The 18,678-nt window shown below is 34.6% G+C and overlaps 1 protein-coding gene across 12 annotated transcripts in view; it reads left to right on the forward strand.

The window, feature by feature from the left end:
* NBEA (neurobeachin) overlaps positions 1–18,678 on the forward strand; it is a 684,640-nt gene that overhangs the window by 427,298 nt on the left and 238,664 nt on the right. For all 12 annotated transcript variants that reach the window (XM_023250717.2, XM_023250724.2, XM_011286341.4 and 9 more), the window contains one exon: positions 9,561–9,685. In XM_023250717.2, coding sequence (XP_023106485.1) covers positions 9,561–9,685 — 125 coding nt within the window. The remainder of the gene's footprint in view (positions 1–9,560; positions 9,686–18,678) is intronic.

Consider the following 18,678-nt stretch of genomic DNA (forward strand, 5'->3'; position numbering starts at 1 on the left):
GTTGTTGGAGACCAACAGTATCTTTAGAAGATGATCCAAAGAAAGCACAAGTCTCCAATTCCTATTGTTATTTCATCTATACTCAGTGCCAGCACTATCTTTAAACTAAAAAGAGTAAAATAAGTAGGGTCTAAAAGGAACAGACAGTTGTTTAGAAGAGTTTATGTCTGTTCAAATATTGAAAACCCCAAGTATGATTCAAGACTGACTCTCAGTACTGTAAAATAATTTCTATATAGATAATGGGAAAAATACCATAAGAACAAATCAGAAAAAAATATTCAAATTTTCCCAGTTTCCCCCGTCAAAAAAAATAAGAAGATGGATTTTAGATTTTTGAAACTACAGTTAAATAGTTTTCATTGTTACTTGTACTTAAATTTTTATATGAATCAAGAAGTGTATTATTGACTTGTTTAATTAACGTAAGGATATTTTTTAGTCTAAAATGGTAAAGGAGAAACGTAATTTAAAATGGAACAAAACAGAAAATGCATTTGAAATGAACAGGAAATTAGATTTCGAGATTAACAATGGTGATTTTTTTAAGTAGATATGACAGAATACAGTCTTTCACAATTTAAACTCGTTTGTGATATTAGAAGGAAGAATGACTTTCCATTGAGATGTAGCTTTTACTCTGTCATTTATTCTTTGAACTTGGTTAACAGGTGTTAGGCGCTTATATGTCTCTCCAGTAGAGAAGGAAATAACTGTCAGTCAAAACTGGGCATTAGTTTCCTGTGTGTCCTTTCCCTCCACAGAGAAAAGTGGTGCATTCTTTATTATTTGCTCCCAGTACCATCCTGGACCTCGCTTGTTCTATATGCAGTATTCTCTACCACAGGTGCCCATAAAAATAGCGGGTTGCTGGAGCATTGGTACGTGCTATACTTCCCCAACTGAAATAGATATTAACCCTAGGAATAAGGATCCAAGATTCTTCTTTATGTAGAGCTGTTTAGGGAACACAGATAGTGAAGGAAAAGTTTGTTTTTCATCATGAAGAGTAAGTAAATATAAAGGAGGTATAGGGTATTGAGTTAATTTGTATAACTACATTATATTAGGAGATATGTTTGTGAGTATTAGGAAATTTTACATACATAATGAAGTCTCGGTATAGTGCAGACATTTTTAAAATTGAACTTTATTTTGAGATAATTGTAGATTCACATTCAGGTTAAGAACTAAGACAGATCTCATGTCCTTTTTATCCAGTTTCTGCCAACGGTAACATCTTGCAGAACTACAGTATAATATTACAACCAGAATACTGATACAGTCAAGATACAGAACATTTCCATTTTCACAAGGGTCCCTCATGTTGCTCTTTTATGGCAACACCCTCCCTCCTCCTGACTCTCCACACTGGTCTGTTCTCCAGTTGTATAATTTTGTCATTTCAAGAATGTTGTGTAAATGGAATGATATGATACTGTATGTAACCTTTGTAGATAGTTTTTTTTTTAATTTTTTTCAACGTTTTTTATTTATTTTTGGGACAGAGAGAGACAGAGCATGAATGGGGGAGGGGCAGAGAGAGAGGGAGACACAGAATTGGAAGCAGGCTCCAGGCTCCGAGCCATCAGCCCAGAGCCTGATGCGGGGCTCGAACTCACGGACCGTGAGATCGTGACCTGGCTGAAGTCGGACGCTTAACCGACTGCGCCACCCAGGCGCCCCTGTAGATAGTTTTTTTCAATCAGCATAATTCCATGAGGATTCATCCAGGTTGTTGTATGTATCAATAGTTTGTCTTACTTTACTGCTGAGTAGTATTCCATGGTATGGATGTGACAGAGTTGTTGAACCATTTTTACCTATTGAAGGACAACTGGGTTGTTTTCATTTTGGGGGTAATACAAATAAAGCTTTTATAAACATTTGTGTACATGTTTTCCTGTGAACATAAGTCTTCATTTCTCTAGGATAAATGCCCACGAATACAATGCTGGATCAAATGATAACTGCATGTTTAATTTTTAAGAAAACTGTTTTCTCTAGTGACTGTTCTGTTTTACATTCTTGCCAGCAAATGAATGAGTGGTCCAGTTTCTCCATATTTTTACCAGCAGTTTCTGTCGTCACTTTGTTTTATTCTAGCAATTCTTATAGGTATATAATAATATCTCACGGGGTTTTAATTGGTCTGTCCCTAATGGATAGTGATATTGAATATTTTTTCATGTGTGTATTTGCCATCTGGTTGTCCTCTTCAGTGAAATGTCTCTTCATGCCTTCTGACCATGATCTAATTGTATAGTTTGCTTTATTTTACTGTTAGGTTTTGGTAATTTTTCATATATTCTAGATTTTACTTCTTTATCAGATATGTGTTTGGCAAGTATCTTCACCCACTCTTTTCATCCTTTTGACAGGTTCTTTTGTAGAGCAAATGTTTTTTTTTTTTTTTAATTTCTGTATAATCCAGTTTATCAATTTTTCCTTCCCAGGCTTATGCTTTTGGTGTCAAATCTACAAACTCCTTACCTAGCCAATTACAAAGATTCTCTCCTTTTTTTCCCTAATTTATTTTATAGTTTTACAATTATTTAAGTTTTTGACCCATTTTGAGTCAGGTTTCTTAAAGATATGAGATTTAGGTCAGGGGTTTTTGTCTCTTGTTTTTTGCGGTTTATTTTTGGGAGGGAGGTTTGTTTTTTTGTGTTTTTTGTTTTTGTTTTTGTTTTTTTTTTTTTCATTTTTGCCTCTGTATGTTCAATTGCTCCAGCAATTCAGTGGAAAGATATCTTTCCTCCGTTGAATTAATTTTCTACCTTTGTCAAAATCAGTTGGGCATCTTTGCGTAGGTTTATTTATTGGTTCTCTATTCTGTTTGTCTAATCTATAGGTCTATTCCTTGTCAGTATCACATAGTCTTTAACTATTTAATGTCTTGAAGTCAAATAGACTGGTTCCTCCCCCTTTAACCTTCTGTTATATAAGTTTTAGAACAATCTTTTTTAAATCTACTAAAACTCTTGCTGGAATTCTTAAAGGAATTATATTAAGCCTGTGTATCAATTTAGGGAGAATTGATACATTTACTATATTGAGTTTTCCAATCCATGAACATGGTATGGCTTTCCATTTTATTTAGGTATTATATTTCTTTCATCGTTACTGTGTAGTTTTCATTACACAAGTCCTGTACATGTTTTGTTACATTTGTAACTCTCTTTTTTTGTTAATTTAAATTGTGTTTTTATTTCAGTGTTCATGTGTTCATTGCTAGCATATAGAGATACAATTGATATTTTTATGTTTATTCTGTGACCTTGTTAAACCCAGGCATTACTTTCAGGGGTTTTGATAGATGTTGTTTGATTTTCTACATAGAAAATAATGTTTTATGCAAACAGAGACAGTTTATTTCTCTCTTTCCTATTCTGTATTCTTTTTTGCCTTTTTTGTTTGATTGCATTGGCTACAAATTCTAGTACTTTGTTGAATAAGAGGAGTGGGAGCAGATATTTTGTATTTTTCCCAGTTTTAGGGGAAAATCATTCATTCCTTCTTCTTTTAGTATAATTTAGCTATAGGATTTTTGTAGATGCTTTTATCAAGCTGAAGAAATTGTCCTTTAGTCCTGTTTTTCTGAAAATTTCTTTCCTCATGGATGCATGTTGAATTTTATCAAATTCTTTTCTATATTGACTGATCATGTGATTTTTCTTCAGCCATTAATTTGGTGGATTATATTAATTAATTTTGAAACATTGAGCCAAACCAGCATTCCTGGAATAAACTTCAATTGTCATCATGTATAATTTTTATTATATATTGTGTAATTCTATTTGCTTGTATTTTATTTAGGATTTTTTGTCTGTATACATAAGCGATGTTGGTCTGTAGTATTCTTCTTTGTACTGTCTTTAGTTTTTATTTTGGTATTATACTAGCTATAATATTCGTTGAGAAAAGTTTCCTTCCCTATTTTCTAGGTGAAATCATGTATAACCAGGATCAGTTTTCTTTAAATGTTTGATAGAATTTTCCAGTAAAACCATGTAGGCCTGGAGATTCTTTTGGGGGAGTTTTTAAGTAATGTCTTAAATCTCCTTAATAGTTAATGATCTATTCATATTATCTATTTCATATTGAGTGAGTTATGGTAGTTTGTACTGTTTAAGAAATTTGCCCATTTTGTTAAAGCTGTCAAATTTATGTGTGTAGAGTATTTTACAGCATTTACTGATTATGCTCTTGATGGCCTCAGGGTCTGTAACAATATATGCTGTTTCATTGCGGGTATTGGTAATCTTTCTCTTCTTTCTTTTTTCTTTGTCAGTTTTACTGCTATTAAGACTCAGCTGTTTGTTGTATTGATTTTCTTTGTTGTTTTTCTGTTTTGAATTTCATTGATTCTTACTTTTATCTTTACTATTTCCTTCTGCTTGCTTTGCTCTTATTTTTCTATTCTTAATGTTGGAATTTAGGGTATTGATTTGAGATATTTCATCTTTTCTAATGTATGTATTTGCACTATAAATTTTCCTATCATTGCTGTTTTAGTGGGGTCCCACAAAGTTTGATAGTTTTATTGTAATTTTTATTCAATTCATTGTATTTTTTGTTTTCCCTTGAGAATTTTTTTTTTGACCCATAGGTTATTTAGAAGTGTGTTGTTATAGTTTCCAAGTGTCTGAGGATTTTTTTTTCTGTTGCCTTTCTGTTATTGATTTCTGTCTTTATTCCTTTTTTGTAGAAGAGTACACTATAGGATTTCAGTTTTCTAAATTTGTTGGATGTGTGCTGTGGCCCAGCATATGGTCTGTCTTGAACAATGTGTATTCCTCTGTTGTTGTTGCATGTTCTAAAAATGTTGGCTGATGGTGGTATTGTGTTCTTCTGTATCTTTGCTGATCTTCTAACTAGGTGTTCTATCAATTGCTGAAAAGAAGGGTGTATATACACACAATATAGCTCTTGGGGCGCCTGGGTGGCGCAGTCGGTTAAGCGTCCGACTTCAGCCAGGTCACGATCTCGCGGTCCGTGAGTTCAAGCCCCGCGTCAGGCTCTGGGCTGATGGCTCAGAGCCTGGAGCCTGTTTCCGATTCTGTGTCTCCCTCTCTCTCTGCCCCTCCCCCCGTTCATGCTCTGTCTCTCTCTGTCCCAAAAATAAATAAACGTTGAAAAAATATATATAGCTCTGTATTTGTCATCTACTGTCAGTTTATCAGTTTTTGCTTGACATATTTTGCTCCTCTATTGTTTGGTGCATACACATTTGGGATTGGTATCTAATTGGTAGATTGGCCTTTGTGTCATTAGATAAGGTCCTCCTTTATCTCTAGTAATTTTATTTTTTCTAGAGTATATGTTAATATAGGCACTCCTGCTTTCCTTTGATTAGTGTTTGAATGATAGATCTTTTTTATTCTTTATTTTCCACTTGCCTTTATTATAATATTTGAAGTTGATTTCTTGCAGACAGCATTCTTTTTAAAGCATTATTACTTATTGTTTGTTTATTCTCCTTGTTTTCCATTGCTGTGTTTTGGTTTTCATGTCTTCCTGTGGGTTACTTGAACATTTCTTGGAATTCCATATTGATTTATCCATCATGTTTTTGAGTATATCTCTTTGTATAGATTTTTTAGTGGTTGTTTTAAGTATGACATTATGTATATGTATTTTATCAGAGTCTGCTGTGTTTTACCAGTCCAAATGAAGTACAGAATCTTTATTTCCTTTACATCCCTTTACCCTCCCCTACTTATAATCTCTTTGTCTTAAATATTACCTCTACACACACTTAGAACCACATTGGACAGTGTTAAAATTTTTACTAATATGATAAATTATAATTTAAAACACATAAATAAATACTCATATTTTGCTTATTATGTTCCTTCTTCCTTCCTGGTATTCCAATGTTCCTTTTACTGCTTCCCTTGTGTTCATAAGACTGGTTATAGCCACTTTTTAGACTGGCTTTGATGGCAACAAATACTTTCTTTTCCTTCATCTGAAAAATCTTAATTTTTCATTCCTGGGTAGTATTTTCACTGGTTATAGGAATCTGAGTTGACAGTTCTTTTTTTTTTCCAGTACATAAAATATATTTGGCCATTTCTTCTGGCCACCGTAGCTTTTGATATAAAATATGCTGTCATTCTAATTGTTTTATACCTGTAGGTGAGATGTCATTTTTCTCTGGCTGCTTTGTAGATTTTGCTTTGTCCTTTGTTTCAGAAGTTTAATCATGATTTGCCTTGGCATAAATTTCTTCAGATGTATGGAGTTCAGTCAGCTTCTTAAATCTGTACATTATGCTTTTTTTTGCCAAATTTGAGAAATATTCAGCCATTATTTTTTCAGGGACTATTTCAGCCCTGCTCTCTTTCCTCTCTCCTTTCCAGAATTCCCATGACCCAAATATTTTGGATGTTATAATTCATAGATCCCTGAGGCTTTGTTCCCTTTTTTTTTTCAGTCCATTTTCTCTGTTATTCAGATTGGGTAATATCTATTATTCTGTCTGCCATTTAACTAAATCTTTCTTCTGTCCTTTCCATTGTGCTGTTAAGCCCATTCACTGAGCTTTTTATTTTGGTCATTTATTTGTCAGTTCTAAAATTTCTTTGTTACTTTTTATATCTTCTAATTTTTTGCTGAGTGAGACTTTTTGTTTCTTTCCTGAGGCTTTCTATTTTTTTTTATTTGTTTCAAGCATGTTCATAATTGCTCGGTGAAGCATTTTTTAAAAATCATACATGGTTTAAAATCCTTGTCAGAAAATTCTAACATCCCTGTCATCTCAGTATTAGCATCTATTGGTGACATTTTACATTCTGTTTGAAATCTTCCAAGTTCTTGATGTGACATGTAACTTTAGATTGAAAGATGATATTTTCTTATTATTCTTTGAGATATATTGTATCCTATTTAAACCTTTTGTTTTAGTTGACCCTCTCTGACATTCCTCCATTAGGAGAAATGGGGAAGCACTGCATCTTTCCTGCCAGGTGGAGGTAGAACTCCAGATTCCCCACCTGGATTCTACTGACGTCTAGAGCGTGAGGGAGGAGGCAGTGTTTCATTACTACTTGGCAGGGGCGGGAGTTCTAGCTAGTTAGGCTAGTGTGGGTAGCCTTATTGGTGTTGATCAGAGGTGAAAGTCCTGAGTCTCTACTAGGCGTTCTCTGATACTACCCGAGTGAGGAGGGAGAAGAACATCTCATTACTGTTTGGCAGGGGGGGAAATCCAGGCCCTCCACATGGTTTCCGCTGACTTCTTGAGGGTGGTGTTCAGAGATGCAAGGCCTGGTTCCCTGTTGTCCTTCTCTGATACACCCCTGACTGAGGATGTTAGAGACTCAATCTCTTGATTGAGATTACGTCTTGATTAGTAGACTTCCCACTTACTTTCTGGTGTGGGTAGAGTGGGGCTACTGTTTTTCTGTGGTGTTGAGCTAGAGTGCAATAGTTGTCTAAAAGTTTTCTCTTTTGCTGGGTTGCACCTTTCTTTGTTCTTTGGCTGGAGAAACCAAGCTTTTGTTGGGGACTTTTTTTTTGGTCTGTACCCATGGGTCTAATCTAGGTTGCTAGCCTCTTTGCCTTGAGGTCTAGGATATGTGAGGCAAAAAGACAACCCTGGCAACTCTACTAAATTTATTCTTTGGCCCTGGGGTCATTAGTCAGTCTGCCTTCTGCTTTCCAACTTTCAGAGTCTTGTTACATTTGTTTTACATATAGTGTCCAAATTTTTTCAGTCATACTTAATAGGAGGAATAGAGAAAAATAGGTCTATAGTTGGTAATTTGAGATAATATTAGATCTGTCTCTCCTGGGGAATTCAAAATTTGATTTTAACATGCTCTATTTTTTAATTTTTATTTTATTTTGGGAGAGACAGAAAGAGCTTTTGGGGGTAAGAGACAGAGAGAGAGGGAGAAAATCCCAAGAAGGCTCCATGCTGTCAGCACAGAGTCCAATACGATGTGGGGCTGCATGTCAGGAACCATGAGATCATGACCCAAGCCAAAATCAGGAGTGGGACCCTTAACTGACTAAGCCAACCACACCCCAATTTTGACACACTCTTAAGGAAAATCTGTATAGCAAGTTTTTAGCAGGGTCTTCCTTAAACCGCTACGATTAGTCTGTATTTGTAAGGATAGATACTGTCCTATTTTAAATTCACAGAGGTACCTGTAACCATTATTCTTTGGCAATCTTATTTTGAATGAAAAATAAAGTTTTAATAATTATGATGTGTAGAAAAACAAGTGTATTCAAATATACTTCAAATGCTTATAATTTTAATATTCTCTTTATATATCCCTTACCTTGTTATATTCTATAACAATTAAGTTGTGGAAAACAAAATTGGATAGCCGGCCGCAAAATCCAAAAAGTTTTTCAAAAGTGTATTACTATTCTCAATGACTACATGTCTATAGGTTTTCAAGGTGAAGAATTGGCATAATAAATTCATTGACTATTCAAAAACGTAGTATGTCCTAGATATTGTACTAGAGATATAATGATGAGCAAAACATATACAGTTCCTGCTTTAATAAAATGCGGTATTCTTTTACAATAAAATAGCAAAATAAAAATGAAATCAAATCTTCTATGAAAGCATTTTATGTGTTTTTATGAATAGTGCTGTTCAAGAACATTAGAATATTATCTCTTGAGTATATTACTCCAAATACTAGAGAGAGAGAAAAACAGACTTCTCAGACAGTGGCTTTTATCACCAATGGTTATTGAAATTGAATTGAAAACAAAAATTATATTGTGAAACATTCCATTGATATACAATGAACAGATTTCAGTAGTTTCTGAAATATCTCATGGATTTTTAATATTAGTTTAGAGCATAACATGGTTTAGACAGTGTTACCCAGTGAAGGCCGTAATTGTTAATGGTTTATATTAGCTGAAAGCAGTAAAATCATCCAAGGACTCTGTTAGTGTTAGAATAATAATTTACCAAGACAATTACCACATACTGGAATTTTTTGCAGCTCTAATTCAGTATTATTAATAATGGATAAAATTGCACTTTTCTCAGGTTGCTGTGGGCAGCAGGGAATTATTTCAATGAATATTTCAGCACATTATTTTAATCATTGTTCCACCAAATCCAAGCAGGCAATATTTTATGGTTCTTAATTCAGTCTACTAAGAAACCATGGTCATTAAATTGCAAACTATTTGTAGTGAGGTCTATCCTGTGATTTACAAGCCTTGTTAAAGACAGTGTAAAAGAAGGAAAACTGTGCCATTAATACTTGTAATTTGATGCTGCATTTGTTACTGAACTCCCCATGATTAATGTTTTCAGTAGAAAGAAGAACATTGTAGAGAAAACAGAGCTGAGTATTACAATGCTTAAAATATGAGAATGTTACTCTTTCAAGTTTTGGTCATTTGGACAGGAAATACGTATGTAAACACAATCGTAAAACATAAATATCTCAAAAATCATCTTAATTTTCCATTGAGACTAAAGAAATAAAGCCTTAATGTTATGTAAAAAAATATATTTCCAGTTATGCATTGTTGTTAATAGTGCCTACTGTTTATTTCCTCATTCCTAGCCAATTGCATGATTTCTGGCGTTTGGATTACTGGGAAGATGATCTTCGTCGAAGGAGACGATTTGTTCGTAATGCGTTTGGCTCCACTCATGCTGAAGCACTGCTCAAAGCTGCAGTAGAATATGGTCAGTACCAATACCTCTTACACAGCACTTCCCTGGATACGATGGGACTCTTTGTGGTCGAAAATTCTTTTTTTTTCACTAGCATTTAAAATTCAGCATGTCGGGGTACCTGGGTGGCTCAGTTGGTTGAGTGGCCGACTCTTGTTTAAGGCTCAGGTCATGATCTCAAGGCTCATGGGTTTGAGCCCCACATCGGGCTCTGCACTGACGGTGTGGAGCCTGCTTGGGATTCTCTCTCTCCCTCTCTCTCTGCCCCTTCCCTGGTCATTCTCTCTCTCTCAAAACAAATAAACTTAAAAATAAATAAATAAGTAAGTAAGTAAATAAATAAATAAAATTCAGCATGTCGTAAGTCAAAAATACTATGTTCTGCTTTATCCTTCAGTGTCATGTAGGTGACACTTACTCAACCCAATATTTCACCCACTTGATATATTTTAGACCCTTAAACTTCTTTTTAATAGATTAAAAGACTCTAGGGGCATCTGGGTGGTTCAGTCGGTCGAGCACCTGACTTCAGCTCAGCTCATGATCTCACAGTTCGTGAGTTCGAGCCCCATGTCAGGCTAGCTGCTGCCACCGCGGAGCCTGCTTCAGATCCTCTGCCCCTCTTCTCTACCCCTACCCTGCTGGCGCCCTCGCTCTCAAAACTGAATAAACATTAAAAAAAAAAAGACTCTATACGAAGGATTATTACTCAACATCAATCTTACACAGCCTGAAACAAGAGTAAAATCAGTTTCTTTATCAGTTTCAAAGTCTTTCAAAATTTTGGTGACCAAGATACAAGGTGGCAAAACACACGATTGTAACTGTGTACTCAGACTTATATATTTTTATGTACAATTTGTGTATGTGTACATACACTCATATATGCTATATAAATATACATATATGCATGATATATATATACACATATGTATACTGTTTGTATATATATACATGCACATATTTGTGTATTTAACAGAAACAAATGTCTTATTAATAATCTCATCATATGACATTCTCAATTTTTTTACTGTTTTATTCTCTTCAGTCTAAAACAAAACAAAAAAATAAATACTGCTACAATAGGTGAATTGAAATTACCAGTCCTCCAATGGGTTGCAAATAAAGTTTAAAAAAAAACCATCTCACATTAAATGTATCATCAACTATTACACTACAGTAGAACTGTACCGTAATTTTTCCATTAAAAAATCTATATTAAATAGAAAATATCAAAATATTTTTATAATTTAATAAAAAATGCTACTATTTTAGTTTGCTGTCTACCAAGAAATATAAATAGGACTATTTTGTACCATTTTTAAGTGCTCCAACAAATTGAAGTGTAATTGATCAACTCAGAATTGAATAAACTATATACACTCAGAAAATACCATTAATGAACCCCTATCTATATATTTTTGTTATTAACCACTTTTGTTCTTACAATTACTTGTGTTTTTATTATGATAATTTTCATTTACTTGAGTATAATAAGTGAGCCATCTGTTTTAAAATTTACCATAGTTTATAACATTTAATACTATTCATGTTCTTGATGGATTAGACAGAGAAAATACTTAATCCTGATAAAAATAAAATGTGCAAAGCTTTTAAAACTTGTTGTACAGGTAGTCCAGGAATTGATATAACTTAGTAAGACTCAAACATATTAAATAAATAGATGAGGATTTCATATTAAAGTATTATGCCTAAGATAAAAGTTTCAACATAACTTTATACAATAAAAGTAACTATAGGAAAGAACATGCTAGAAAAAAATTATAGTTCACTGGTACTATAGGGGATTTCTTTAATGAACAAGAGAGATCACCTAAGGATTTTAGTGCCTAAGGATTTAAACTTAACTTGTTGTGTTATCTTTATGCTTAAAATAAGATATTGTCTTGGGCGCCTGGGTGGCTCAGTCAGTTAAGCGCTGACTTCGCAAGGTCATGATCTCGCAGTCCGTGGGTTCGAGCCCCTGGTTGGGCTCTATGCTGACAGCTTGGAGCCTGGAGCCTGCTTTGGAGTCTGGGTCTCCCTCTCTCTGCCCCTCCCCCACTTGTGCTGTGTCTCACTCTCTCAAAAATAAGCAAACATTAAATTTTTTTAAATGACACATTGTCTTTACACTCTAATAGAAGAGATTTTTAGAAATACCTAAAATGTCATGCTTTATAATTTGAACTTGAAATTATTAAAACTTCACTTCATACACTTTAGACTTTTTCACCAACCCATCCTATTTGAATTCATCCCATTTGAAAATAGAAACATATAGAGACAGTTTGTAACAGAGTTAGGCTAAATTGATATTAGTAGTGATACTGAGTTGACAAAGGTTTATTTATACAAGATCCACATTATACTGTATTCAGCATTCTATAGGTTGCTTTTAAAGAGTCTGTTAGTTTAAAAAACAAAAACAAAAAACAAAACAAAAAAAAGGAGCCTGTTAGAAAAAAATGCCATTCTCTGTAAAAGCAGATACTTTGTATGTTTAATTTGTAAAATATCTGTATTATTAAACCATTGTTAAAGCCTATCAGAAACAAATTTTAAAACCTTTACTTTAAAATCTTTTAAGACATCTGATAGTCAGCTTTTGATGCCATAGTAACTACTGTTACTGAACCTAAACTGAAAATAGCAGTTTAATTTTGAAATAGATGAAAGATGTAGGTAATACTAAACATCTTCTGAGTGTAGTGTAAGAGTATTTTATTTTATTTTTTGTCTACACATAAATAAACCCTTTTGTTATTAAGTTTTTTGATTCCAATATAGTTAACATACAGTGTTCCTTTTAGTTTCAGGTGTACAATATAGTAATTCAACGATTCCATACATCAGCCAGTGCCCATCACAAGTGCACTCCTTACTCTCCATCACCTATTTCACCCATCCCCCCCACCCAGCTCCTCTCTGGTAACCATCAGTTTGTCCTCTATGCTTAAGAGTCTGTTTCTTGGTTTGTCACTCTCTCCTTTTTTGCTTTGTTTTGTTCTTAAATTCCACATATGAGTGAAATCGTATAGTATTTGCTTTTCACTGACTGACTTATTTTGCTTAGCGTTATGCTCCATCCGTGTTGGGGCAAATGGCAAGATTTCATTTTTTATGGCTGAATAATATTCCATTATGTATATATATACCACTTCTTTATCCATTCATCTATCAATGGACACTTGGGCTGCTTCCACAATTTGGCTATTGTAAATAATGTTGCTGTAAACATCGGGGTACGTGTATCCCTCTGAATTCATGTTTTTGTACCTTAGGGGTAAATATCCAGCAGTGCAATTGCTGGATCACAGGGTAGTTCTATTTTTAACTTTTTGAGGAACCTCCATACTGTTTTCCAGAGTGGCTGCACCAGTCTGCATTTCCACCAACAGTGCACAAGGGTTCCTTTTTCTCTACATCCACAGCAACACCTGTTTTTCTTATATTTTAATTTGAGCCATTAGTGTAAGAGTATTTTAAAGTATGGAGCAATTTATGAATTTGAAATTTGGAATGAGCGGTATTCAGAACTAATTATCTCTCTTGAGTTGAGTTCATTGATAGAAGGCAAGAGGGTATGTTTTTTTATACATAACTAGAACAAAGACCACGTGTATGCCATAAAATATTCAGGAAAGCTATATGGTACCCATGCCAGAGTTATTGTCACATCATTCTCAAGATTAAGATTGTGTAATGGAAAACAAAAGAGAACTGAAACAATTCTACCTCCAAAACCAGCTCTAGAGCATACCTCTTCAACCTTCAGCACAGTTTCTATCGGTGGGCCTTTGCAATTGTGTAGAGAGTAGGGAGTAAAATATGGAGGATGTGAAGAGATGAGAGGGAAAGTGCCCCCTGGTGTGAGCTGTACACAGAAATAGAAAGAAGTATTAAAAACTGCCAAGAGAGGGGCGCCTGGGTGGCGCAGTCGGTTAAGCGTCCGACTTCAGCCAGGTCACGATCTCGCGGTCCGTGAGTTCGAGCCCCGCGTCAGGCTCTGGGCTGATGGCTCAGAGCCTGGAGCCTGTTTCCGATTCTGTGTCTCCCTCTCTCTCTGCCCCTCCCTCGTTCATGCTCTGTCCCTCTCTGTCCCAAAAATTAATAAAAACGTTGAAAAAAAAATTTAAAAAAACTGCCAAGAGAAAAAGGTAGCATTGTATCATCTTCCAAACTCTCAACATGCCTCCTAACCTATATGTAAAGTTATTTCTTCAGAAGAAATAGAGAGTAAATGTAAGTTATTATTACAAAGCACTTCATCCAATAAAAATAAATGTTGAACACCTTAATTAAAAATATTTTAAATAAAGCTTTTTATTCACATATTGCTAGAACATTCATATAAAAGTAAAATTTCAGCCCATCATCTGGCCACTCTGCCTGCCATTAAACTTTTAAATGTGTTTTAAGTACCTTCAAGTCTAGCAGCATATAGACTTAACATCTAAATTATTAAATATTTTGGTTTGTGTAGACCTAGGAAAGGTACATTTATTGTACATTTTTGTAAAAGGCTTCACATTTTGAGAGGGCTTCTAGGACAAATTGAAATTCAATTTGTTTCTTCCTCAATGTTAAATAATTAGAGTATTTCAATTTCCCTGTACATTGTGTCTTGAAAATTAAGCATTAAATGCACAGAAACTCTGCTATAATCTTTGGTCCAACAAACTATATTCATCTACATTGTGGCAGCAAAATTCTTTTAAGAGCAGAAGAATATTTTGTGAATGGAACTTTCAGTATGGATATAAGTGTTTGAATCAGTGATCAATGTTTCCAGACTATTAAACAAGTTGTACATAAATAGAGAATACTTACATGGCCATCAAAGCAGTCCCTGGGATTTGAACACTGGTAAGGTCTATCTGTTCATTCCTATAGTACAGTAAGTTTCAAGAAGGTGAGCCTATACTAATGTAACAGAACTGAAACTGAATTAGCAGACTTAATATTTTATTTAAAATGTTTTGAATCACTTGACTTTTCCCTAAATTCAGTCATTTAGATTAAACTGGAGTTAAACTTTCATGTGATGGGTGGGAACACTTAGCCATAATTTGAACATTCTTTTCAGATAATCTGTGTGGAGCCACAAATCAAATATATTAACAGTGCTTTCTTTTATATGAGCAAATAATCAAAACTGGGTATATTTTCAAGAAGATAGAAAGGACAACAATTTTGTTTCATACTGACTTTGAAAGCTTTCCTTCCCATTTCATTACTAAAACTTTTGGTTGACCTTTTTCTGTTGGAAAACATTCTTAATACTGATGGAGTTTTTCATGCTTCTTAGTAATACTAATGAGTTGAATAATTTATGAGGTTGTCATGCGCAAAAGATTTGGTGTGATTTGATATACTTTCAGCCTTGGTGTTGGAATGTGATTAATAAAACCTAGAGGCATGTAATTTTTTCCTGATGTTCAATGTTCTAACTTTGTATGAAATATGTTATTTAGGTATTTTCTAATAGTAAAATTTCTTAAAAGTGCAAATTTAATTGATTAGTAGGAATTTTACAGACCATAAGGAAGAATATAAGGAAAATATTTTAAACTCAAAATTCATCTTCTGACCTGCAGGATTTTCTTCTTCAGGGCAAATTAGCCAATGGGGAAATGATTGAAAAGGAAGGGTTTTGTGTATTGTTTATGTGTTTAAATAAAACCTAGACTAGTCAACTTCTGGTGCCTTTCTGGTGCTTAAAGATTATGCTGTCAAAGAAGAGTACAAAATCTTAATAAGTTTGGTTGTCTTTGTTGACTGTCAATTATCATTTAAGACTCTGTTTCCCTTCCATAAAATTATAGTGGAACAATGTTTCATCAAAGCCTAGGATCGCAAGCTCCCCATGTCTGTGATCAAAGACATCATCTTAAATAGGTCTGATCAGGCATCGCAAAAGAGGGCAGGCTGCTTCAGCTGGAAGAAAAAAAACATAGAGCAAAGATGACAAAGTTAATCAGTCATTTCTTTGGCAATAAATAATAAGATATGCTGAGAACTGCAAATGAGAACATCCTTAGGTTCCTCAGAGATGTGTCTGCTTAACACCTGATTTATCTAAGCTTGTGAAGCCATCAAGATATGACCTTGATGAATAAAAAGCAGCTCTGTAATGAATCTGGAATTAAATTAGTTTTGATGGTATATGCATGGCTACTGTAATGTGCTGCTTGCAGAAATAAGAAAAGCACTTGAGACTAAAAAATACTAATGCAACTATAAAAATTGAGAAAGAAGCTAATTGACTTCTTTTTAAGAGTTTACAGTTATTATCATATTTGAGAAATACGATTTGATTTTTTTACGTAATAATCTATCGTTTGTATTATGTAGAAGCACTCGCAAACATCTTATTACTGTTCATCGATAACTCCATTTTAATTGGTGTGTTATTAATCGAATCTCCATATCTTGAATAAATGAGGTGATCTGATTATGGTTAAAATAATTTACTGAAAGTTAATGATGTAAACTCTTTTAAAAGAAGAAGAAAAAGACATACAAGGAATCATCTTTCAGCTCTTTTTTACGCCAGTGTCACATTTTAATATCAGAGCATTGTCTTCACTTCTCATTTTTATATTCTCTTAAAATAATTGAAACAGATTACATAAATACTGTTACAAAATATGCTTATCAGATGCATTTTACAGACTTTATATAGCATTTTTGTACCAACAAATGTTCTAATTACAACTCCCCTGTCTTTGTTTTGAAGATGCAGATTGTAGCTTTAAACAGATTCAGAAGAATCAAATCACTGTATTAATTTAGAAGCATTTATTGAATATCTTCTATATTCCAAGCATTTGCTACATGCTGGCTTTGAAGTTTGAGACAGTTTCTACCCTCTAAGAGCATATAGTTTAGTGCTTTATAACAGGGTGGAGGTGGGGGTGTGTTCCCAGCATCTACTGAATAGAGACTGCTGCTAGAATATCCTGTCATGCACAGGCAGCTTCCCTAGAATGATGACAAAAACAAAACTCCAGCTCTAAATGCCACTAGTGGAATGCCAGAATGCCACAAGGTGGAAAAACCCTGGTCTACTGGTGAGAAACAGTTATCATAAAGAGAGGTAGTAGTTCATAAAGGAGCGCAGGGGACAGAGTGACTAACTGTGAGTCTGATGGGTTGGAGTAGGCTTCATAGAAGTAATTACTTAGGAACCGTCTTGAGAGAAGATTAGGAATTTACCAGGTGAGCCAGGAATGGCAGAGGTAGTATCAGAAATTACCAAGATATGAAGGCATAACTTATTCCTTTGAATGGCCTCAATGTTTTGCATTTTGTGATAGGCCCCTGTGTAAAAATTTCAGAAAATGTTTGACTTTAGGTGTATCATATTCTGAGATAAAAACGATTTGAAAACAAAAAATGATATCTTCTGTTCCATTTAGAGCGTAGAATTAACTCAATTCTATGTAGTTAGTTGCTGTTTTTTATTGAATTGATAATCGATTAATTTCAAGGTATACATACAGTATTTTCATCATTTAAAGTAGTAGTATTGAAAAATAGGATTTTTATGGAATAGGTCTACAAGTATGGTATTTTCAAATTCTGAAATGTATTTTTTATGCCTACATTTTCTTTCCACTTAGAACATCAAAGGCTGTTTAAGATAGGGAGCTGACAAAATTATATTACTGCTGAGTGGCATAGAACTATCCATAATGTTATTTATGTTCTTTCAGACTAATTTTTCATAAAGTGTATACACAATTGCATTTGTAAGTAATTACAGTGCACCATGATAAATATTTTTGTCAACGTGTGTTAAAATGCTATCTGAGCTCAGTGAAGGGAGTTGCCTAACTGAAGAAATACATTTTAGCTAGACTTGAAAGGATGAATGGAGATCTTCACAAGCCAGTAAGTGAAACGGTGGCAATGTGAGAAAGGGGCCACACAGTACAACATAATGTGTCCAGGGGATGCAAAATGGTGCTATGTGACGGAACACAGGATAGTGGGGACAACTGTACAAAATGAGGCTGAAAAGCCTGTTTGAAGCCACATTGTGAAAGGATTTGTCAATAGACAGAGCCATTAAAGGATTTTTATTTGAGAGAATGACAGACCAAAGAAGTTAGATGGCATGCTAGTAAGTGGTAGAGAGAACAAAAATGCAACCAAAATACCATTCTCTTACTATATAGTATGTTGCCTTAGGTACACTTGGAATTCTGACTGCAAAGAGCATTATTGAACACTTTCCTGCTTTGAAGTTTACCTGTTAAATTTTGGTTACTCCTGTAGCCTACAGATGAACTTAGTGTCGTTCACAGCATGCGCTTCAGGTGTCATGTACAAGACGTATTTTGAAATGTTCTGAGGGGCAGGGCACCTGGGTGGCTCAGTGGGTTAAGCATCTGACTTCAGCTCAGGTCATGATCTCCAGGCCCATGCGTGCTGACAGTTCTGTGATCTCTTCTTTGTTCTCTCTCTCTCTCTCTCTCTCTCTCTCTCTCTCTCTCTCTCTTTCTCTGTCTCCCTCTCCCCCCTCCCCCTCTCCCTCTCCCTCTCCCTCTCCCTCTTCCTCTCCCTCTCTCTGCCTCTCAAAAATAAATAAAAATTTTAAAAAGATTTTTAATGTTCCGTGGGGCTCCTGGGTGGTCAGTCAGCTAAGCAACCGACTCTTTGATTGCAACTCAGGTCATGATCTCACGGATTGTGAGTTCGAGCTCCGCATCTGGCTCCAGGCTGACAGTGCAGAGCCTGTTTGGAATTCTCTTTCTCCCTGTCTTTCTGCCCCTCCCCTGCTCATGTGTGCACTCGCTCTCTCGCTCTCTCAAAAATAAATAAACTTAAAAAAATAAAATGTTCTGAGTGTTTTAAAAGTGCTTTAAATAACCTATATCAACACCATCTCTTAGCTATTCCATGTTTTTTAATGATCAAGGAGAAATTTTTATCAGTTTTTTTCTCCCATATTTGAGCCACTTACTTATGTAGCCAAAATATCTCCTACTCCCCGT

The sequence above is a fragment of the Felis catus genome, chromosome A1 (genome assembly GCF_018350175.1).
Source record: "Felis catus isolate Fca126 chromosome A1, F.catus_Fca126_mat1.0, whole genome shotgun sequence".
Classification (NCBI taxonomy): domain Eukaryota; kingdom Metazoa; phylum Chordata; class Mammalia; order Carnivora; family Felidae; genus Felis; species Felis catus.